Source organism: Leguminivora glycinivorella, chromosome 16, assembly GCF_023078275.1.
Source record: "Leguminivora glycinivorella isolate SPB_JAAS2020 chromosome 16, LegGlyc_1.1, whole genome shotgun sequence".
Lineage (NCBI taxonomy): Eukaryota > Metazoa > Arthropoda > Insecta > Lepidoptera > Tortricidae > Leguminivora > Leguminivora glycinivorella.
In genome coordinates, this window is record NC_062986.1 from 15,969,318 (window position 1) to 15,994,190 (window position 24,873).

The window sequence follows — 24,873 nt, forward strand, 5'->3', positions numbered from 1 at the left end:
TAAATTGACGATCGGAAGCAGATTTATTTTATTTAATCTGTATAACATAGAAAATTCAATTGTACACAAGGCGGACTTCATGCTACAAGGCATTCTTTACCAGTCAACCTTCGGGCAAAACAGATAAATGGTAGGCGGTGCAACATTAAATTATATAAGAACAAATAATTATTTAAGTTAATTAATTGCACAATTTTAATCTAACCTATATGTAATATATATAATAATAATCATACACACGGATATTTATATTCATATTCATATTCATTTATTCATAAAATTAACAATTTTACATGTCAAAGTTAAAGTTAAATTATCATAATTAGAGTACAATACAATATTACATTTTAAAAATAGAAAATACTCTCAAATAAATTGAATAATAATTAAAAAAAGAAATAGATGTCAAACAATAATTACAAATAATAATAATAATAGTATGTAATCGTATTGAACATTAATATAAAGTTACATACATAATTATATCAGATGAAACTTACTAAGATGAAATATTATGAATTCGCCATTCTACCAGCAAAGTATAATCAGGGAATTTTAAACGCAAATCTATTCGGGCATTGTCTGATTTTGACTGGGAGACTATTCCAAAGACAAGCTACCGAAGCAGCCAATGGTCCTGAGTTCGAATTCGCACCCCGAGTTTAGTGTGATAAGCAGACATCATAACTTTTCCAGCAATTTTGATGCAGGGGGCCGATTTTTGAGTCTCACTGTCACTAAAATACCGGTTGAAAACGGTGAATTGCCTATTATTTTCAGTGACAATTTTCTGAATTCGAACGCCTTGAGACTCAAAAATCGGCCCCCAGCATTGTCGCGTAAAATCCGAAGCCAAATGGAATAGTTCATTGGGTTTAATAACAATAATAATTGCGTTTTCACACTATCCGATATCGGATATAGAAACGATATCCCATACATTACAGGCGCCATCTTGGATTTTTGCCATAGAAATCTTCCGACATCCGATATCGGAGCGAATAATGTGAAAACGGACTAACAGTAAAATAAGCCTTAATATTGATAATCAACCTAGGAAACAAATGTATGAATTCCTTTATTTCTTATATGTATAATTATTTCGTTTGTGTATCTTCTTTATAATCTAGATTAGAGATTTCGAATAGATTACTCGATGGAGTAAAAGGAACTAGACATGTTTTATGGAAAAATGTATTCATTCCCGCACACGGTTGTTTTAGGTCCGGAATAACCAATGGTTTCCACGAAAGGGCAGACAAACAAAATTGTTACCTACTACTGAATCTATATTTTGTGTAGAAAGCGACTTTGTATTTTATTTTTGTTTCGCTAATTAAAACCATTTTTCTTCACAGTACAAATTCCTGTAAATGAAACCACATTAGTGGCTATATCTATTTTCATCGTATCATGTTTCAGAACATGTCTCGCTTAAATGATCCAATCAAACATGTGTACCGTTTTAAAATAAAATTTAATGTGTCGCCTTAGCATAAGGACGTTCTCATCATCATCCTCATCATCGCCACGGCTCATGGAAGCCTGCGTGTTGCCCGCTTTGACAACCAATTCCATGATTTGGCGTAGGCAGTAGTTCAACAAAAGCCTCTGTCAGCTGACCTTCCAACCCGAAGGGTAACTAAGCTTTATTCAGTTCGGTGTCCTCACGATGTTTTCTTTCGCCGAAAAGCAATTGGCTTATCTTATCTTATCTTATCTTAAACCTGCGAGGGCCCTTCCGGATACATTTCGACCCATCGGGATCTTTTGTGCAATTACCCCCTATGATCTTAAGATCCTTCAGCTATTCAGGCGCTTCTCGACCATCTCCACGTATCGGATGATGAGGCTCGTGGGTAGCTCTCTGAAGTCCTTTGGTACCAGGTAGCCTGCTCCAAAGTTCTTCATTCTTTGTCTGGCGAGGGCGTGACATTCACACATTAGATGTCTGACGGTCTCTTCCTCTTCGCCACAGATGCGACAATCAAAGTGATTGGCTAATATGAGCTGACAATTCGCTCATTGATACGAGCCGGGATTCGAACTCGCGACCTCTGGATTGAAAGTCGCACGTTTTTACCGCTAGCTAAATAAGGATACGGGCAAATTTCATCCTCAGGGTAAGCAAAAATTAATGGTACATCGTACATCGGAGCGATTGAACACCCCGGGTGTTCAAAAATATTCAGATATGATGTATCGCCTTGACATCTTGACAATAGCGTCCTGATCAAATATTTTTAGCACCTTGTCCACTCCGACACATCTCTGACACTGGCGTTCAAATATATGAAAGAGGCGCGCTCCTAGACTCGTTCATTCTAATAAGACCACACATTCTAAGCTCGTGTAGGTGAATGCGTACCATGCTTGTATGAGTGAGATATGATAGGTCGACTGTTCGCGTTTTTGACAGGCGGTAACTGTGAGGTAACCGAGAGGGGGTGGGCGGTACTTTCAGCGGGGAGCGGGAGTGGCCATACTGTACGATAGTACTCTTTATTATACTGTGGCTCCGATGGTGACTGACATACCTGATGGTGACTGCACCTTGAAAACGTCACATATCAAAATACAGTACCTAGTTATTTTCTCAGGAACAATATCTTCCTTCTAACTGGCTCACTTATCTGTCGATTTTTTTCGTTTGTAGCAGTTTTAGCAGAAATAAAATATGCATTTTTCCAGCAGGAATAACATTTCTATTTTAATGTTCAAACAAAATCGACGACAACTCTTAGAAATACGTCTAATCAAAGGCTTTTTAAAAGACATCGCAAACCAAATGAAGCAAGGTAGGGCTTCGTTCTTAAATGTACCTATGTTGATCGTAATTTTATTAGGTACCAGCTTATGCGCGCGGCTTCGCTCGCGTTAGAAATAGACAAAAAGTAGCCTATATCACTCTCCATCCCTTCAATTATCTCCATTTAAAAAATCACGACAATTCGTCGTTCTGTTTTGCCGAAGGACGGACAAACAAACAGACACACACACTTTCCCATTTATAATATAATAGTATAGTATAAGTATAGTATAGTATAGATATAATAAGTTACACAGCACAACAGTAAAACCAAGGCACTGTTAAACTAAAAAATAAAAACATAAATAGTAAAAAACAGATTAAAAATACTTCTATTTCGGCGACGACGTAACAGCGTGGCTCCGTTGCGTCGTCTGACGTCGTGTCTTGCGTGGGCGACGGTCGCGCGACCGTCGCCGTCGCGTCGTCTACTTCCATATCGATAAGGTTTGATTTTGTATGCGTAGCATCGCCGTCGCGCGACTGTCGCCCACGCAAGCCACGGCGTGACACGGCGTAGGTTTCGCTTTAGGGCTTTATGTCTCTGTATAATCTCTATTAGTGTAAGTCCGTTTTCACATTATCCGATCCGATATCGGATGGAAGAATTTCAATGGAAAAAAATCCAAGATGGCGCCTGTAATGTATGGGATATCGGTCCGACATCCGATATCGGATAATGTGAAAACGCACTAAGGCCTCAGTGAACGCTCGGTGCAAAGCGTGCGGCGGGGCGGACGAGCATGCGTACATTTTATTCAGCCATAAATTAAATATAACAAGATCATACCATCCCATACATTAAAATGCGACCGACTACGAACGCGCTTACACTCCACCACACATAGATGGCGCCACAAAAAATGCCTTGTTGCCACCGATTATTTGTAGATTGGCATTAAGTGTCAATTCCGAGCCGTAAATCTATGTCAAAAGTGACACTTAACGCCATCTACAAGTATAATCGAAAGCTACAAGACATTTTTTTTGTGGCGCCATCTATGTGTGGTGGAGTGTAACCGCGGTAAGACCGCTCGCATTTTAATGTATGGGATGGTATGATCTTGTTATATTTAATCTATGATTCAGCGTCGACCTAGGACACTCGTATGAGCTTCAATTATTTGACACGCACGCCGCACGCCCCGCCGCCGCGCTGCACGCCGAATATGATCGTGCACTTGCGTGCGTGCATTTACTGCGATGCAAAACGCCGCAGAAATGCAGTCTGACGCCGTGTCTTGCGTGGGCGACGGTCGCGCGACCGTCGCCGTCGCGTCTCATACTTCCATATCGATAAGGTTTGATTTCGTATGCGTCGCATCGCCGTCGCGCGACCATCGCGCGACCGTTGCCCACGCAAGCCACGGCGTAACTCTGTCGCGCGAAAACGCAACAGCGATAGAGACAGATTTCATTTCAGCGGCGTTTCGGACCAGTGTGCATAGCCGAATGCACAAACGCTCAGGAAACGCTCACGATAATTTATCTTTCGTAGCTATCTGTCTCTATCAGGCCTTACACTTGCTCTTCTAGCGCGAAGGTTCGTTTACTATGGAGCGTAGACTATTAACTTGTCAACTCACATTACGTCAATTTTCCGATTTCGCAATGAAGCCGAAGCATTTTAAACGAGTCTTTTTCGTCGTTTAATGTGATCTCGTTACCTTAATAGGTACAAGCTTTGAGTATACGTGACATCGCGTCTGATATACATATAGGTACCTATACTGTACCAAATGTCAAAGCTGGCACGATTGATTTATTAGGAAAACCAGTCCTTTTGTGCTTTCCTTAATGAACTGAACAGGCTAATATCGGGAATTGCCTACGTGAAATACATACTAGAGCTATTGCTACAGTGTGTAATTTTTATAACCGGTGATGTTTTCTGGATATGATTTCCGGTCTACTTGTGGCCGGCCGACATGGTTGTCATGGTCGTCACGGTTGTCATAGCCGTCTAAAAAATAATCCTCCTTGCGTTATCCCGGCATTTACGACGGCTCATGCGAGCCTGGGGTCCGCTTTGACACCTAATCCCAAGATTTGGCGTAGGCACTGGGCGTAGTAACTAGGCCTTATTGGAATTAGTCCGGTTTCCTCACGATGTTTCCTTCACCGAAAAGCGACTGGCAAATATCAAATTACATTTCGCACATAGGTATGTAAGTTCCGAAAAACTCATTGGTAGTACGAGCCGGGGTTCGAAACCGCGACCTCCGGATCGAATCGATCTGCTAGGCCCACCGGCGTTTTTATCTATATAAAAAAAAAGAAAACACTAAAATAAATGTCATATTTCGTTCACTTTCATCTAGACTTTATGCCTTTCATTAATATGTCTCAAAAACGCTGTCGTGTCGTAACGCACGGGGCGAGTTAATTGAGCGATTGTTTATAGGGGTGCTCCGCCGTTCCTACTATTTATGAAAATTTAACCCTCAAACGCCTTCCAGGTCTGTCACAGACAATTTAAACTCTGATTAAGTAATTGAACATTATTAATTCAGTAGCAAATTTTTGACAACGTTATTCCAGGGGTTAAGGATAAAAAAATACCTTAATTTTTATTTCAAATGAGGGTAAAATCAAGGTCCACTTTTTATTATTTTGGGTTTTAAATTCGCTACATACAGCGCTGTCGTTCGAACACAGATGCTGCTTAAATCATCTGTAAATATATACAAAACCTCCTTCATAATTGTCGGTTATAAAACTACACTCTGTATACCGTAACCTCAGTTGATTTGCGTAGACGTCTACCTAGAAATGAAATCCAATTAATTTAAAGTCGTACTGCTCACCCGTACTGTTTTCATATCGTTACCAGATGATTATCTAAAATATCTAGCTCACTCTATCGACTGCCTAATTTGCAATGTAAATTCTACACGAGTAAAAGGGATGATCCCGTAACCGGTAATTCATACAAATATAGCTCCCATTTTCCTCTTTGAGTTTTAACATTATTTATTTTAGTGGAATTCCCTGCCGGCGGCTATATTTCCGAGCTCATATAACCCGGCAACCTTCAAATCAAGAGTGAACAGGCATCTTCTGGGCGAGCTCACTCCATCGTAGGCCACGTCTTTGCCTTTGGCTAGTCTGTGGTCAAGAGTAAGCCCATTTATAAAAATAAAAAAAAATCGTTTGCTCAGTTTTGTGTACATATTTTAATCACCATTTGTTGATTGTTGTAAAAATAAGTAGGGCAATTTTTACTTGTGTGTCTTTCAATGTTAAGTATTTTTTAATGTTTTTGTTCGTCTGTAAATAATTTTAGAACTAAACGGAACTTTCGCGTAAACACTTATATCTGTTTCTTGTTGTAAAAGACTGCAACATACAAAATATTTCTGATGCTAACGTTCAGCTTCTACAATTGAAACTTAAAAAAAAAAATAGGGGAGTAGCTACAACTAAAACGCATGAAATTATGTAATATCTAGTAAGTTATAGGAACAGCTTCCCGGCCGTTTTAGCTGATCGCTGGGATAGTCAGCTACTCATACACTGGACTGGAATGGACTCGGTGGTGGCCACTTACACATATAACTGAGTGTAAGTGGCTATTTAACAAACAGGGAGGTAGGGCATAGCGAATGATATTCCGCTTTGTGTGGTAGGGCACAGCACAGCGGATATTGTCTCGCTCGAATCTAGAGCAGAGCCCGACTGGGGTAGTACCTCCGCCTTACAGAAGACCGCAGCCAAATAACACTAGACCCTACTCATAGTGTTGTGTTCCTGCCGGTGAGTAAGGCTGCCAGGGCTCAACGAGGGTGCGGTGTGCTGATGACGGGAGGACTTACGGAACTAACTTGTTCCGTCTATTGTCCTTTGAGTCGTCGGCAACCCGAACCCTTCTTAGAACTTGTAGACTCCTTTTTGCTGTGTACTTAACACAGCAAAAGGGAATGTACAAGTTTCTAATGGGGTGGCAACGCGCATGTGACACTGTTTGAGTTGCAGGCGTCCATAGGTTACGGTGACCGCTTTCCATCAGGCGGGCCGTATGCTTGTTTGCCACCGACGTAGTATAAAAAAAAAAAAACAGACACACACACTTTCCCATTTATAATATTAGTACGGATTCACGGAGGAAAACGAGGACTATGTTTGTATGGAGATCGTAAACAAAGTTCAGTAAAAATACGAGTAATTTGGGTAACAAGCGCCGTAGGGTTAAAATTTCGTTGTTGTTAGAAGTCGCGATTAAATTAGTAATAAATTAGCTAAACAGAGAACCATTAGGGAAAAATCGTCTCAAGTATCTTGAACTTTATAGGAAAGAGATAATTTACGCTAGTTGACGCGTGATTGTTGCTAGATGTCACTTAACTATGCCTATACAAATAACTCGCATTTACTGATGTATGGAGTTTATGGAGTTACAACTTCCCTTACTTATTTCTCTATGTACAAAAAGACAAAAACAACAAGAACAATAGATACTTGTGAAGTGGTGCGCTGACGTGCAAAATGCGCTCGGATATAGCAATAAGGTGAAGACACAAAGCCACAATACTCACAATGGGGTAAGCAAACCACCTAAGAAGAAAATGCAGTGAAGAAAAGTGCACTTGAGAATGAAACAGTTACGCTGTTAACAATCTTAACATTAATTAAAAATGTCTACTACAGAGCACACAGTCGCTGTGGCATTGCAACGTTCAACAATAATGTCTGAAAATACAGCCTTATATTGACCGGGATATAGACCGTGATTACCTTTTTGATTTTTGTCGAGCTCCCGATATTTCGACGCAGTTGCATGCATCATGATCACGGAAAACCAAAAAGGTAATCACGGTCTATATCCCGGTCAATATAAGTCTAATAAAAATAACCGTGAATCATTCAAAACTCTTATTGAAAATACAGCGCTTGCTTTCTTGCCTTCAGCCCGACATTTTGCTTATTTATATCTGACATTGTCAGGGTAAAGGGACCTTATTTTCGATGGCGCTTATGGCGCCATGAGCGATGTTCGTGTACAAATACGACGCCGCGGGACGTAAGCGCCATCGACAATAAGGTCTCTTTACCCAGATACGCTCATACTACCTATCATACATACATACATACAATCACGCCTGTTTCCCAGAGGGGTAGGCAGAGATCACGGATTTCCATTTACTACGATCCTGACAAATCACTTTCATAACGTTTCTCATACACGCTCGTCGGTTTCGAGTACTTCTGACCTGGCCTTTTTGCAATATTTCCCCGATTTGAACAAGAAAAGTTCGCCTAATAGGTTTTCCACTTCCAACTGATCCTTCCACTCTTTTTTCATATACTTTCTTACTACCTATCAAATGTGGCTTTAACGTTTTCTAAAATGTTGATAACTCAGGGTAGAGACTAAGGCCGACCTGTAAATATTACCGCTTACGTAAGCGACTTATACAAAACTTTCAAATGTAAATGATTTTTGTAAGCAGCTTACGGTAAGTTTTGCCTACTTTCGTAAGCTGAAAACTTTCAAATGTATATGGGTACGAGTTTGCTTACGGAAGTGACTCACAGCTTATCGAAATAAATTAATAAGTTTTGAACTTACGAATAAGTAACTAGGGCAGTAGTTTTTTCTTTTCAACTTTGGCGGCTTGCAGCAATGTCAACTTTCAGTAAGTTAAAGATCACAAAACTGTCGTAAGCAAAACTTACGGTAAGTTTTTCATTGTGTTTTGTAAGTGGAACCATAAGTTGCTTACGAACGATTTACGTAACCTACAGGTGTAAAAGCGGCCTAAAATTCTTTTTCCAAGATTTTTATGATTCAAAGGGAATCTTGTATTTCAGTAATGCTCTTTAACATCACAGTAAAGGCTTTATGTCCGCTCCACGCGTTTGTTTTCCATGAAATGTAATAGTTTGAGAAGCTCTTTAGCCTCATAGCTCAGCAAAATGTAGGAGCGTTAAGATGTGTAGAGGGAAATGCTTGGAACACATGACCCCGTAACTTTGTTGGGACTAGTTAGGAGATAAACATATCAAAAGTCCCCGCCCATAGCCCTTGAGCTGGGGGGGAGATAGGGATTTAAAGGTTCCATTTTTTGGTTTTCTGCTTGTATCTCTGAAACTCTACGTCCCAGTGACATGACTTGTTCTACGATACTAAAGCTTAATAAATTTTCTACAAGTTGTAGTAAGTAAGTTTTTCAATATTTTGGATAGTTTTCGAGATGCCGGCTTTTGAAAATCTGTTATAAGCCATGGAAAGACAAGGGATTATAATGCGCACTGATACAGGGATACTATAGCTGACACCGCTTACTTTTTTTTAATACTACGTCGGTGGCAAACAAGCATACGGTCCGCCTGGTGGAAATCGGTCACCGTAACCTACGGACGCCTGCAACTCAAGAAGTGGCACATGCGCGTTGTCAACCAATTAGAAACTCACTCCATCTAAACGACGACTTCTTTTCCAGATACTACGCCATACTAAAGCCGCTTAACGTGACATGGGAGGCCAACGCGCGGCGAGCACTGCATATGGCCTGGGTGTGTGCTGCCCTCGCCAGTCTGCCACAAAGCTTCATATTCCATGTAGAGGAGCATCCTGATGTCGCAGGGTATGTGTCTTCATTTATTTTGACTACTTTTTTTATTCTTAAAGCCCATGGCATGGTGATACTTCGCCAAGTTAAAGCTCCTAGACCTAGGACGCAAACTCACAGCGTTAACATGGCTTGGGTGTGCGTTCCCCTAGCCAGTCTGCTACAGAAATGTATATTCCACTTAGAGGAACGCTCACCAGTCTCCCACAAAGCTTCATTTTCCATGTAGAGGAGCATCCTGATGTCGCAGGGTAAGTAAGTATGAATAAAGTAGTCCTAAAACAAGTAGATACTTGTTTTAGGACTACTTTTTTCAAACTTAACTTAGATTTTTTTGACTAATCCCTATCATCATATTTTATTTAGTTTCATACATGTTTTAGAGTTTTCTGGTTGACATTTATAATATTGCATTTATTTTATGGGTCAAATGTTAAGTGAAACTGACATTTATTACTATTATTACTTGTGCAATTGACTTTAAAAAAAAAAATATTCTCACTTATTATTTCATTATAACTTTTGTTTGTTGTTATTGTTTTGTTACTTACCTTTTTATTGTTGCAATCGAGTATCTGCAGTCTGACTTTTTAAACATTTAAAAGTAGAGAAACGGTATATGCCATACGATAAATAATAATTGTTGACTATTTATAATGTCTAATTGTAGGTATTTGCACGGCTTTCGTGTCTATATTAGCAAATAAAGAACTGAATACTGAATCCTGAAAGCCCATGACCTGGTAATACTGGTGATGTACCTCATGGGAGGATAACAAGTGAGTCAAGAGTGACGCGCCACACATGGCCTTCACACGTCTGTTACAAAGCTTCATATACCACGTAGAAAAATATCCTGATGTGATGTCTACATTTAATATGACTACCTTTTGACAACAGTACTACTCACTATTTTCTTGACAATACGCCTGAATGTGACCCGAAAGATCATATTACATTTACATACTTATAAACTGATATATATGTGTATGTACATAGGTATCTATTATACACTAAGAGAAAAGCGATCAGGGGGGCCACCATGAAGTGCTAAAGCCGTTCAGTTTAGGTTGAGAGAGAGGGACGGAGCTATGGAACTGCTATAGCTTCGTCCCTTTCTGTCAACCTAAACTGAACGGCTTTAGCACTTCATGGTAACCCCCCAGGACCACGTGGAGGACAAACGACGCAGTTTATGAGAATTACTGTTAAAATATCACTAATAGACTATTTGACCCTTTTTTTAAGTCTATCTCTCATTATTAATTACTGTCCAATTAACCGAAAAAATATATTACCATATTTTATTACGACTTAAAAACCGCAAAAAATCATTTTTGAAGTAACAACATTAGCCATGTTAATTTATAGATTGTCTGTGCATGACGTCAATCAAATTGAACATAAAATTTTCGGACATTTAAGTATGAGGCACATAGTTCATCATGTCATTGACTCGATTTGAAGTTAAGTTCTATGACGTCACTACATGGCTGACAGCGTTTTCGGTGGCCAAAGTAAAAAAAAAAATTGCACACATTTTTAATCGAAAATACGTACTCATGATACACTTCTAATACCCAAAATCTATTAAAATTGGTTTCTAATGTCAAATACTACAGAAAACAATCATTTCTTGTACCAAGTTTGATATGAGTCAAGTAGCCTATTAATCTGGTTCGTTTAACAGTTACGGAAAGGGTAGCTAGCACAAAAGGTAACTGGTACAAAAGGTAACTAGCACAAAAGGTAACTAAAACAAAAGGGTGCTTTTGATTAAAACCTAAGATCACGTGTAGCGAAGGAAGGGACAATTTTGTAAAAGGGTAAACCCTCCAATTAAGTTCTTGAGTGGATGGATAATATTTTGCAGTTTTTGGTCAGTTATCTCACATTCCACAATACTAAGCTATAAACATAAAAAGAATAAGTACACGAAAGAAAAAACGACCGAGCTCAATACTAAAGTAAATCTACAAATTTATTTATTTGTTATTTTTTGTTTTATTGTCCATGTGTATGTTTTTTTGTTTATGATTCGAGATTATGTTCCATATTATTAAGTATGGTTCCGCGCTCTGAATGAGTGACGTCACTCGACGCTTCCTTAATTATGAAGAGTTTGCAACCGCCGCGTGGGAGTCTCATTTACCTACTTTTGTTAATTTGAAAGGATACTATTTTTGGCCGCCATCGGGAACTGAAACTGACTTGTAAATATTAATCGTCGAGTGTAGTTCAATAGGCTGGGATTGGAAGTAAAGGTTGACCAGAATGTATTTCCGGTGAGTATCTTCGATAATAGCGCAAACTTTAACCAGGCCGAGGTCTTAAGGCTAAGAACCCATAAAACAAGTAGGTAATTATAAGTAAGGTCCGACCGAGAACGATATTTTTGTCTCGGCCGAGAACGAGACCGAGACCGAGATTCAATTTGATTCTCGGCCGAGACCGAGACCGAGACCGAGAATTTGTAAAACGGTAAAAAAATTTGCCATTTTTACAAAAAAATCTTTTCATAATCGAAATTCACCTATTAACCAGGAAACCAAGAGTAGGTATGTTGGGTCCTGCTTAGTGTTTGGTTCCGTAACTACCCAAACATACCCGCACTCCTTACCTATCTACCGTAGCAAAATAGACTACGTCAGTGACAAAAACAACTATACGGCTCGCCCGGTGGTAAGCAGTCGCCATAGCCTATAGAGGCATGCAATTTCAGAGGTTTTACACGAGCGTTTAATACCCTGATTTTTTGTGACTTTTTGCAAGAAATCATAAAACAGGTTGTCGGATCGTGTTTTCTACGGGTAGTTTTCCAGGTTTTCCTTGAGTCTTTACTAAGCTTTACTTTGATTTTGACGTATTTTAGGCACATGATTCAAAGTTAAGGGACACGATTTTTTTTTGATAGCGATTATTTCCAAAATTGTATGTATGTATATCAAAAACATGACTATAAAAAACCCATACTTACTAAAAAACTCAAAACAGCATCCACAAAGCTCAAAATTTCGTCCGATATTCCGTAATTCGCCATTTCTTTCATGTAAGGCAGGTATTATTCTACCCTGCTGCTTTGATTTTTCGCGTCGTCGTTGTCTTCCAAACACATCAAGTTGTCGTAAATATTTTACACTCTTTTATGAATTATACCTAGGTATTTGTTTGTTTTTGGCTTAAAATATCGATAAAGACCCTACCAAAATCACTAAAATCGGGATACCAAACGGGCGATGTAACAAACTGAAAGCTAAAAACCGGACGCGAGTGCGCAATAAATTCAAAATCGCAGTCTCGGTTTTGCCGAGAATCTCGGCCCATTTTGGCCGAGAACCGAGACCGAGATCTCGGCCCGATTTTCGGCCGAGAATGCCGAGACCGAGACCGAGACCGAGATCTCGGTCGGACCTTAATTATAAGTTTGGTCCAGGTACCGGAGCGAATTAATAAAAAAAAATTGAGCAGCAATGTATTGCGTACACCTATTTATTTGAAATTTTGAAGACGCGGAACTAACTGACAGTTCTTCGTCAAGTCAGCTAAGTACGTAGAGTTTGTACTATTGTCCCGGATCTGTAAGTTCACATTTTTGACACATTTGTTTTGAAGTATGTTGCGATGTGGCTAAGACGTATCTTTTGCCAAATGTAACGATTAATTTCGAATTGGTTGAATCGATTAGGCCCTATGTACAAGGAGGCGCTTAAACAAATATACGATTTCTATCAACTTACTGAAATGTCATTTGAATCGAAATGACAGACTCTGCCACAGCACTAGTATAAAAATAAAAATGAATGATAAATGACATCATAAGTAAATCCTGCAAGATAAATTAATATCGTAAAATACTCACTAACGAAGATCCGCAAAAATGTAACATGTGTTAGATTATGTTTAAAGTAAGAGAAATATTGTTTTTAAGTACTTGATTTTTTTAAATGTTATTACAGGATTTTATTTAAAATTTCATTAGGTTGCGCGAGTTTACGTTTTGTGGACGCTGTCATGTGTCAAAAAGAGGTTCTTACAGCTCTGGGACAATAATAACCCTTTAAATATGCGGTAAAGTTAAAAATACACACTGTATAATGATTATTGCCAAGAGGGCGCTGTTACTATGATGTATTGCGGTGACGGTTCAGTATATATATAGTATGAAGAAAAAAGTTCTAGTGAAATTCCGATACATAGTTATACCAAGTTATGATAAAACGGACAAAACATTTTGCGTTTTAGACCAGTTATTTAACTGTTCATATTTAATGTTAGTTAACCAGTTAGTTGACAATATTTAATCAAAAAGTAACACAGCGTTACAGTTTACAATAAGGCTATATTTCTGGCCGTGTTTTACATACATATCGTCACTACTTTTAAAAATCTCGTATCTCACGCCGTTCCTCAAAGTTTAAACGCAGTAAGTCTATATGCATTCCATACATACAATTTTCTTTTCATTGACAGACGAAGATACAAGTTTTTTTAAAAGTAGTGACGATATTTTCCTTTATTTTCGTAGGCAAAAAGCGTTGTTGGACACGAACAAGATGGCACAGCTGACCCAATTTAGCAAGTTTACGCCTCTTGTCTAGAGTTGCCACTATATCAACACGGGAGAAGCGTTTCCGGATATTTCCGGGTGACAGCTACTTTAGAACTTCTAATCGTCTGGGAGACCAAGAGCGGTTTAATGTAGCTACTAGAACGCATCAGATTAGAATGAGTCTAGCTTTGGTTGTGGTAGTACTAAACACCACAATATTTAAGCGTAGTTTAAAAATTATGGTGGAAAATTACTACAGAGGGCGTCCTAGCCAGTCTTACCCAAAGCAATAAAATTGCACTTTTAAATTTATAATATTGCAGCGTTTTTGCTTGTTAAGACATTAATGATAATATTTATGGGTGATTCTTGAAAGTGTCAATTTTCCCCGTCCTGGGGAAAAAAGTACCCGTAACATTGAAATAAATCATCAAACTATTTTTTTTTTTCATTAAAGTACCACATAATCTAACTGGGGCAAGAATGCATTTTTATTTAAAGTTAGTAGAATTAACTTAAAAAACAAATTCAAACCCCTGAAACATCATTACCCTGGTGCGTCCATTCGTCTTTTTTTTAATAAACTGTTACAAAAAGAAGAAGTCAGGGATTGAAATCAACTATAGTTTTAAGTTAAATCCTTAGACCGTTTTCACATTATCCGATCCGATATCGGATGTCGGAAGGATTTCAATAGAAAAAATCCAAGATGGCGCCTGTAATGTATGGGATATCGGCCCGACGTCCGATATCGGATCGGATAATGTGAAAACGCACTTACAGCACTAGTTTTTCGTACTAGTTTTACCGGAGTAGAGATGGGTAGGGGTGAGTAAATACTGAGTATTTACCCGTAATTTACTCAAAGCACCGAGTAAATACTCGTATTTACTCATTTGGGTGAGTATAAACTGTTACCTAAAAATAATTTAAAAAATGAGATTTAAGTACTTAGTCGTGTTTATTTTAACTGTGTGGACATGTTTAAATGAGATTTATATTATTAGAAGCTTATGGGAGTCTTAGTTTGTCGAAAAAAAGGTAATCTTTGTGAGAAAAAAATAGTGATAATGTTTAGTTAGCAGTTTTGTTTTAAGAAAGCAGGTATTTACAGTAAAAGTATGAGACTTCAATGAAATTGATGTTCTAGATAACGGCATGACGTTCGGAAGTGATTGTTAATGTGGCACTTACGACCTTTTATTAAGGGTTTTCTAAAGAAAACTCAAAAATGGCTCAGCTGGTGACGTTTAAAGTACTAGTTTTGTGTTTTGTATTATATGGCCAATAATTTGACGGTTTCTGGATATTTTTCCAACAACGAATTCGAAAGTTATAAAGGTATAAACATTATTTCGGCCTTAATTATCGTTTTATTCCAAAACTGTTCATATTATTAAAAAACTTTTTTAGAAACATTCAATTAATTTTTAAAGACCTATCAGATGATGTATAACACACTGGTAATTTCTGAATTTTATTTTTGTGAAAAATAGTTACATGTATGGAGAGCACGTCTTTAAAATAAAATTAATATAAATTTGATTACTTAACTTAGTAGTCGATAACAAAATACACCAATATTTCTAATTTGTATTTCCATTTCAGCACGCGAAATAGTTTATACCCATCAATTTGAGTAAAAACGAGTAAATACGGGTATTTTGAGTAAATACTGAGTATTTACTCGATATTTACTCTTGAGTATTTACTCACTACCCATCTCTAGTCCGGAGCCGTGCTGCTGCGCGAAAATAGTATTAGAAGACCTTCCCCTTGATTTTAAATTACTTAAGATTGATATTTACAGATTTTGGAAAAAATAAATTAACTGAAACTGAAATATACAATCTAAGGTACAGGATACAAAGAAAAGGTCTTTTTTTGGAAACTTTTTTTTATTCCAATCCATTGAAATCCTACTCAGAATTATTTGGTCCCGTTCAAGCTTTTGATAGAAATTGCGTCGTTTGGAGTGAAAAATGATTGTCAAAAATTACCTTTTTCCCTCACCCTGTCTGTTTTTAGGGTTCCGTAGTCAACTAGGAACCCTTATAGTTTCGCCATGTCTGTCTGTCCGTCCGTCCGTCCGTCCGTCCGTCCGTCCGTCCGTCCGTCCGTCCGTCCGTCCGTCCGTCCGTCCGTCCGTCCGTCCGTCCGTCCGTCCGTCCGTCCGTCCGTCCGTCCGTCCGTCCGTCCGTCCGTCCGTCCGTCCGTCCGTCCGTCCGTCCGCGGATAATCTCAGTAACCGTAAGCACTAGAAAGCTAAAATTTGGTAACAATATGTATATCAATCACGCCAACAAAGTGCAAAAATAAAAAATGGAAAAAGATGTTTTATTAGGGTACCCCCCCTACATGTAAAGTGGGGGCTGATATTTTTTTTCATTTCAACCCCAACGTGTGATATATTGTTGGATAGGTATTTAAAAATGAATAAGGGTTTACTAAGATAGTTTTTTGATAATATTAATATTTTCGGAAATAATCGCTCCTAAAGGAAAAAAAGTGCGTCCCCCCCCTCTAACTTTTGAACCATATGTTTAAAAAATATGAAAAAAATCGCAAAAGTAGAACTTTATAAAGACTTTCTAGGAAAATTGTTTTGAACTTGATAGGTTCAGTAGTTTTTGAGAAAAATACGAAAAACTACGGAACCCTACACTGAGCGTGGCCAGATACGCTCTTGGCCGGTTTTTTTAATGTGTAACCGCCAATCTTTATACATTTGAAATTCTTCTAAGAACGTTTTTGCGTAGCGCTACAGACTCCGCGTTGACAAAATACACCTAGTATACATTTTTTGAAGAACTTAAAGGTATACTTATATAGCAGTATATGTATAGCTACGTAGGACGCCAGTTCACTGACAGACCTAAAATACCTCTAGACATATATACATATGATGTTTACGACCTAGAGAGGCATATAAATACACTTTCTGGAACAATTGCTTATATAACAAGTTTACAACTCGACTACATACACGTGTTTTATTGAATTCCGTTAAATTTAAAAGAAGGTTCTTTAGGTTAAATACAGAACTCTCGGTGCTTATAAAACGAAGTAGCTCTAAATCAGTATTACAAACGAATGAATTGAAATGCAATATTCGCAGTTTGCTTCTCATTTTCAAAGCGTACTTAAGTTCTGAAAAGCGAATAATTATAGAAACAGCAACAAATTGCTTCACTGGAGTTATTCACGGATAATTAGATAAGACGTGGATATTTCATTAAATGGAATAAACCGCAGCGTTGAAATGTTTTACATTCCTTGAGAAAATACGAGTTAGTTTTCCTAGAACTTCATCAACACCTATTACTCATGACTTTTTTATGGTACCCGTTTGTAACCTAAATTAGTATAAAGGTACGGTACGGTCTGGCAGAAAGCATGAAACTTAGTATGCACATCAGTTTCAGTTTCAAATTATTTATTCCCATAAGAATATAATACATATTCACTTAAATGAGAACATATAGCTTTATCTAATTGTAAATACATTGGTAGCAACAAACAACATGCTATGAGAGAGTTAGTGAATTTATTTACAGGTTTATAAATAAGTTCCAACTATAGTATAACATGCTTCAATGACCTTAGGTAGTATACAAAGTTATTAATCATATTTGAAATTATTTGATAATCATTGTTGTTTCATGAAATTATTGTAAATTGTTATAATTCAATTATTATCTTTTCACCACATCAACTGGTAAAGAAATAAAAGATTTTTTTGTAAACAGATGGCAAAATTGCATCTTATCCACAAGCAAGTTTAGTGTGCAAAGCAATTTCATATAGATTGTATCTTAATGTCTTAAGCTGGCTGGTAGAATTTACCTGTAAATGATGATTTTAAATCATTAATATTGAATAAATTAATGAAAATTTAATTTAGTTTGATGTTTTACTATCAGTAGTTTGTTTGTGTTGGTGTGGTAAAAATATCTTTCTTCATTTGCAATTTTGATTTACATTTACATTTAAATTATTATTATGTATTAGTATTGCTTATATTAATGTGCTTAATATATGTTTACATTGTTTTTAACACTTCAGACTTTTCTTGAACATTTTAATAGAATTTAAAGTTTACTTATTGGCCGCTCATTACATTATTTTATTTTACTCCCACATGCGTTAAATTTCTTCAAAGATAGAAGTTAATTATATTATTTAGATAAATATTTAATGACAACTTGTTTACACTTATGTACTACAGCAGTCTATCAGTTGGTATTAAATTTTCTTTGTGTCACATAGCTTTATTGTCCATAAGAAATAAAAAAAAATAGATATAAAAATGAGGGGAAAGAGGGGAAACATTCCTCGGTGAGTTTCTACTTCTATTTTTTTCCTATAAACCTATAAGTGTCAAGCTTTCTGCTACACCGGACTGTAGCTCAAGTTAAGAAGTTGTACCACTATTGCTTAAAGCGAGTGAGGGTGCATTGGGGTAATTTCGAAAGTCACATAAAAATCGCCATTATTTCCATCACATCAATGTTCCTCTTTCGAAATTACCCGAGCATTTCTGTGCACCTTAATTTATGTGAGTGTATTAGTAAAAGTCCTACTTTGTCGCTACCACCACCACCAAAACCACCACCACTATTATGTAAGACCTGGGCCCCATTTCTCGAAAGGTACAAGTCTTGTATTACAAGTGTGTTTCCATGGAAACCCATACGATTTGACAGTTCGCGCACTTGTAATACAAGGCTTGTACCTTTCGAGAAACGGGCCCCTGTATATACGCTTGTTTGATACAAATAAATATTTCATTCATTCATTTATTCATTCATTCCATTCCTGCCAATTTCATGCGTATTACAGAAATTAAACTAAACGTTAGATTACTTAGAAAACCCATTAATTTAGACAACAACATTGCTATTCCATTTTGAACGGTTTCCTAGACATTTGGTTTTGATAAGGGTCAGTATAAATTATATTTATAAATAGGTGTTCAGTTCATTTACACAGTTAAAATTGGACAGTTGCTGTGACAGTTGTAAACAATATGTCTTGGCGACAAACGCCGTTTGACCGTCACTTCAAAGGTCACCTATAATCTGAGGTCAAAGTTCAGAAGGTCTCGAATTCACGATTTAACTTTTAAACAGAGGTATAATAATTAATTGAGTAGGTACATTATATTTTATATAGTTATAGTACCCATTCGCTTTATTTCAAAATTTTCCCTTTGATTGACATACCTACATAAATGTCCTATTTAAGTTGTTGGAATTTCGGTTTAATCTCATATTTTCAACGAACAATTATGTAAGAATACATTACTAGCGGTATGTACGTGTGATTTTCGTTCCGGAGGTCGCGGGTTCGAACCCCGGCTCGCACCAATGAGTCTTTCGGAATTGATTTGCGAAATGTCCTTTGATATTTTTTGCCAGTCGCTTTTCGGTGAAGGAAAACATCGTGAGGAAACCGGACTAATTCCAATAAAGTCTAGTTTACCCTTCGGGTTGGAAGGTCAGGGTGCGTAGCCAAATGGCACTAACGCTCACGAAACGAAACGCTAGTAGATATCTATCCCTGTCACTCTTGCGTATTGGCGCGACAGAGCCGGACTACGTTTCGTTTTCGTTTGGCGTCGGAGAAATGCCATTCGGCTACGGGGCCAGATGGCAGTTGCTTTCATAAAAACTAGTGCCTACGCCAAATCTCGGGATTAGTTGTCAAAGCGGGCCCCAGGCTCCCATGAGCCGCGGCAAATGTCGGGATAACGCAAGGAGGATGATGACATTACTTATATTGTTTTTATAATTAATATATTTCGGGGATTTCAGAAATGATCTGAATGAAATTTGCTTTCGAGGGTTTTCGATACTGAAGTTCGAAGTTTGTATAGTTGAAACATAATAAAATGTAAAAAAAAATACCAAATATAGCCAAATGTCACATTGACAATGTCAATGTCATTTTTGTTAATACCGGCAATTACACTATAACTTTTCTACTACCAATGAGTTTCAAATAAATATCTGTTCATGCAATTTGTATTCAGGTATATATTTTTTTTAATAAGTAGTTGAATTCAATGTTTTCTGTAAATTTACTATTCGAAACTGCTTTACAATCGCCAAAAAAAAAGATTAACTGATGCATAAAAAGGAACGAGTGGGTCAGGCAGGTCATAAAACTTAAAGACTTGGTGGAGGAAATTGAACACAGAAAGTGGCAGGGCTGGGCATATTGCCAGGATGGACCATAGTTGCTGGGTGAGACGAACTATGGCGTGGAAGCCCACAAACACCCGCGGTCGTGTCGTGACAGGCCGCCCCTAACGCCGTGTCTTGCGTGGGCGACGGTCGCGCGACTTCCATATCGATAATGTTTGATTTCGTATGCGTCGTATCGCCGTCGCAAGCCACGGCGTTAGATGGAGAGATGACATCTGCCAACTTGCTGGCGAGAACTGGATGCGGATGGCAATAGACCGACAAGCGTGGAGGAATGGAGGGGAGGCCTATGTCCGAAGACGGGCGCTTTAAAGGCTGCTATAGATAGATAGATAGAGATGCATTAAAAATCCTTTTGTAGGCAACATATTGGTAACATTTTTGGAATACAATGGAACCCGCATGTATCTAAGGAATAGTACATACTTCACAATTAATGTGTCATGTCATGAGACTCAAAATGGAACTGACTATCATATTAATCCTAGCATTTCATAGAATAATGCTCATATCAGCGTTTCTAATAACGTTAGTTTTGATTAGTTTCAGTAAACTCAGTTATCGGTTAAATTTATTCTGGGGTCATTGCCTAAGCGATTTCAGATGGCCAAGATATTTGCTTGATGTTGCATCTCACTCACTCATTAAGGAAAATGTGAGACGCTAATACATTTTCTAGTAATGATGAGTAATATTGATGGCAACGATGGTAACTATGTGAAGATGATTAATAGATGTAGAATGTACGGTCAATCAAATTGAATCCTAGGCTGTCCTAGAATTCTGTCTTATTGACACCGTGCTTCATTTGCCATACAATTTACTTTGACGTTTACTGTGAAAAGATTCTACAGTGGCCTAAGATTCAAATTGGTTGACTGTACTTACGAGTAATCTTAAAGTAATGCAATGAGCCAAGTGACCCATACACAATATCAAAGGGAAATGCTAAAAGCTTTAAGCATTACATTTGGGTCAAACAGATTAAGTAAAAACCGGCCAAGAGCGTGTCGGGCCACGCTCAGTGTAGGGTTCCGAAGTTTTCCATATTTTTCTCAAAAACTACTGAACCTATCACGTTCAAAACAATTTTCCTAGAAAGTCTTTACAAAGTTCTACTTTTGTGATTTTTTTCATAATTTTTAAACTTATGGTTCAAAAGTCAGAGGGGGGGACGCACTTTTTTTTCTTTAGGAGCGATTATTTCCGAAAATATTAATATTATCATAAAACGATCTTAGTAAACCCTTATTTATTTTTAAATACCTATCCAACAATATATCACACGTTGGGGTTGGAATGAAAAAAAATTATCAGCCCCCACTTTACATGCAGGGGGGGTACCCTAATAAAACATTTTTTTACTTTTTTTATTTTTGCACTTTGTTGGCGTGATTGATATACATATTGGGACCAAATTTCAGCTTTCTAGTGCTAACGGTTACTGAGATTATCCGCGGATGGACGGACGGACGGACGGACGGACAGACAGACATGGCGAAACTATAAGGGTTCTTAGTTGACTACGGAACCCTAAAAACGTACATAAGTAAGTATCCCGTTTCTCTTATGTGAGTCTCAAGTACTGAGAAAATGTCTCCCGCCTGTAAGAACGTAGCCTAAAAAATAAAGCTTTAGATTTCTTTGATTTTCGTCATAAATCTGTATGATCCATTTCCCAACCGAGCGAATCTATACTAATATTATGAATGGGAAAGTGGGTGTGTCTGTTTGTTTGTTCGTCTTTCACGGCAAAACGGAGTGCCGAATTGACGTGATTTTTTAAGTGGAGATAGTTGAAGGGATGGAAAGTGACATAGGCTACTTTTTGTCTCTAAGACCCGAGTGCAGTGCTATATTAGGCGTGCAACGGGGCGCCGCGTGCGACATGGATGCCAAACAATTGAAGCTCTACAAGACTTAGTGTCCTAAGTCGTCGCTGCGTGGACGCACGGTCACCCGCCTCGCTGTACGCCCTGACGAACGCTCCGCTCGGAACGTCCACTCAGCCTTTAAACTTAGTTAATCTAAATATGTAAGATTATCCTAATATTTATTATCATTATTTCCAGATATTTCCAGTGCGTCTCATACGGCTCGCTTCCCACAGAGTCGCACGTGTTCGGCTACTTCTTGTTGAACATGCTACTCATGTACCTGCTGCCCCTCGTGTCTACACTGTACTGCTCTCTAGCCGCACTGCTCGAGATCATACGCCGAGCCAACACGAGCAATGGTAAGAAAAGTTTCACTTAGAGTCTACTAGATGGCGCTGATGAATAGAGCGCGTGTACGATTCAGTAATGCAAGCACATAATTTTTTTGGTCCCATAGAAGTTTTTGATCCTGGATAGGAATGGGATCGATTGGCGTAAAAAAAAAAGTTTGTCAAAACCTTTTTCTCGCACCCTGCGTGTTTTGTCCAAAATCTGTAAATGCCGTTTCTCCTCAATTTGAAATCGAGGGAAAGTCTCCTTCCTCACACTACTCGAGATCATACGCCTAGCCAACACGAGCAATGGTGAGCATGGAATATGCCTTCCACTTTTACTTAGAGCGTTGGCTAGATGGCGCTGTTGCACCTGAGTACACGCCTCCGCTTCAGCAAGGCAAGCAGATCTCCTCTGCGATATTTAAGTAGATTACAGCTCTTGAATTTGAACATGGGTATTTTTTATTTAATGCTAGACTGTGTATGGCGGTAACGGAATGGAAAATCTGAAAAATTTATGAAAATTTTGGTATATTTTTTTTCTCCTATTAGCATCAAAAGATCTCGCGATTCTGAGTAGAAATCAAAAAGAAGATCGAAATAAAAAGTAGGTTATCGTCCACTAAGAAGAAAATAGCCCATTTGCCAGTATAATGGAGACGCGAAGAAAACGTCAGTAAGTCAGTATCAAACGTGCCCAGCCCAGGGGGTCAGTGGTCAATTTGTATGGCCAACCTAGGCTTCAGGGAGGGAGTCCTCTAGATCCGCGCATGTAAAATCTTAACTGATTGAGAAATGTTTTCTTGGAATTCAAATAATTAAATCCCAAACATCTAGTGAAGTTTTGAAACTTGCACACCAATTGTACCTATTTTTAGTAGGTAAGTTATGAACTTGTATGCAAGCTTTTCTATGGAATGCGGCAATTTTATTTAAATTCCAACTTGAACTTTTCTTGTGAAGTTTCACGGCTTTGCAGAAAATTCTCGAATTTACCTTTGTTCTAAAAGTCATAACAAGTAAGTACTTTTCCTTTTTCTTAGGATTGTTTTAATTATTTTATGCTATGTACTTCTATATAATATAAAGCTACAACCCGACTGACATTTTTCAAAAAATGGGCAGAAGGGGGATTTGAAGGTGGCAGTGTTTGGTGTTGCCGTATAGAGGTTGGTCCTGCGACCCCGGATAGATCAGACCGTCGGTCTACCGGTTCCGGGTAAAAAAATGTTGGACGGCCTGGCCAAACGGCTGGAGTTAGCCGGGGAGTGTTCGACCAAATGTCATAGAGGACCCTGGGCAGTTTTTGACGCCGCCATTTTTTTTTCAAAATGGCCGACTTTTTTTTTTGACGATTTTTCAAGTTTGTCGTAGAGAGCTCAAATTTTGGTCATAGAATCTACAAGTGGCCTCGATTCGAATGAAATAAAAAAAAATTGAAAAGTGCTACAAATGTGGGAAAACTGGCCACTTTTATTTTGTATGGCAACTTTTAAACCGTAAGAGATAGCCGGGGGGTGCTCGACCAAATGTCATACAGGTATCCGAGTAGAAAAAAGTTGCATTAAAAAAAATTCAAAATGGCCGACTTTTTTTTTTGAAAAATTTCAAAATGGTCTTAGCGCGCTGAAATTTGGCACATGGGTGGAAGGTCGCCCCAAGATTTGTATTCAAAAAGAAAATTTTGAAAAATTCAAAATGGCGGCCTTTGAGGGCCAATTGAAATTTGAATGGAGATTTTTCTTTTAATTACCATAGCTCCGTAACGGTACAAAGAAGTGAAAAGTGCTCAAACAAATGTTATACAGTCACCCGAGGTCCATCGAATGGCATTAAAAAAAAATCAAAATGGCCGACTTTTTTTTTGAAAAATTTCAAAATGGTCCGAGCGCGCTGAAATTTTGCACACGGATAGACAGCCACCCTAAGATTAGTATACAAAAAGAAAATTTTGAAAAATTCAAAATGGCGCCCTTTGAAGGCCAATTGAAATTTGTATGAAGGTCCTTTTTTTAAATCCCCATAGCTCCGTAACGGTAGGAAAAAGGTTAATAGTGCTTGAACTAATGTTGTACAGTTATCTGAGGTCCATCGAATGGCATTTACCAAATTTCAAAATGGCCGACTTTGAATTTTTTTTTTTTTTTTTTCGGTCCGAGCGCGTTCAAATTTGGCACGTGGTAAGAACGAGGGCCAAAAATAGAAATGAGAAAAAAAAAATTGGAAAAGTCAAAAACGGTGGCGAGAGCGGACAAAGTCAAATTTCCCTACCAGTTTGTATGGAGGTTTTTTTTTTAAATCCCCATAGCTCCGTAACGATAGGAGAAAGGTTAATAGTGCTTAAACTAATGTTGTACAGTTATTTGTGGTCCATCGAATGGCATTTACAAAATTTCAAAATGGCCGACTTTGAAAATTTTTTTTTTATTTTCGGTCCGAGCGCGTTCCAATTTGGGACTTGGTAAGAACGGGGGCCAAAAATAGAAATGAGAAAAAAATTTTTTTGGAAAAGTCAAAAACGG

The 24,873-nt window shown here is 38.0% G+C and overlaps 1 protein-coding gene across 1 annotated transcript in view; it reads left to right on the forward strand.

Moving 5' to 3' along the window:
- Nucleotides 1-9,233: 9,233 nt before the first annotated feature.
- The window catches only part of LOC125234565 (adipokinetic hormone/corazonin-related peptide receptor variant I-like), a 78,068-nt gene continuing 62,428 nt past the window's right edge, over nt 9,234-24,873 (forward strand). The window contains exons 1-2 of the mRNA XM_048140854.1: nt 9,234-9,396; nt 22,212-22,375. Of these exons, the coding sequence (XP_047996811.1) occupies nt 9,317-9,396; nt 22,212-22,375 (244 nt within the window). The 5' untranslated portion in view covers nt 9,234-9,316. The remainder of the gene's footprint in view (nt 9,397-22,211; nt 22,376-24,873) is intronic.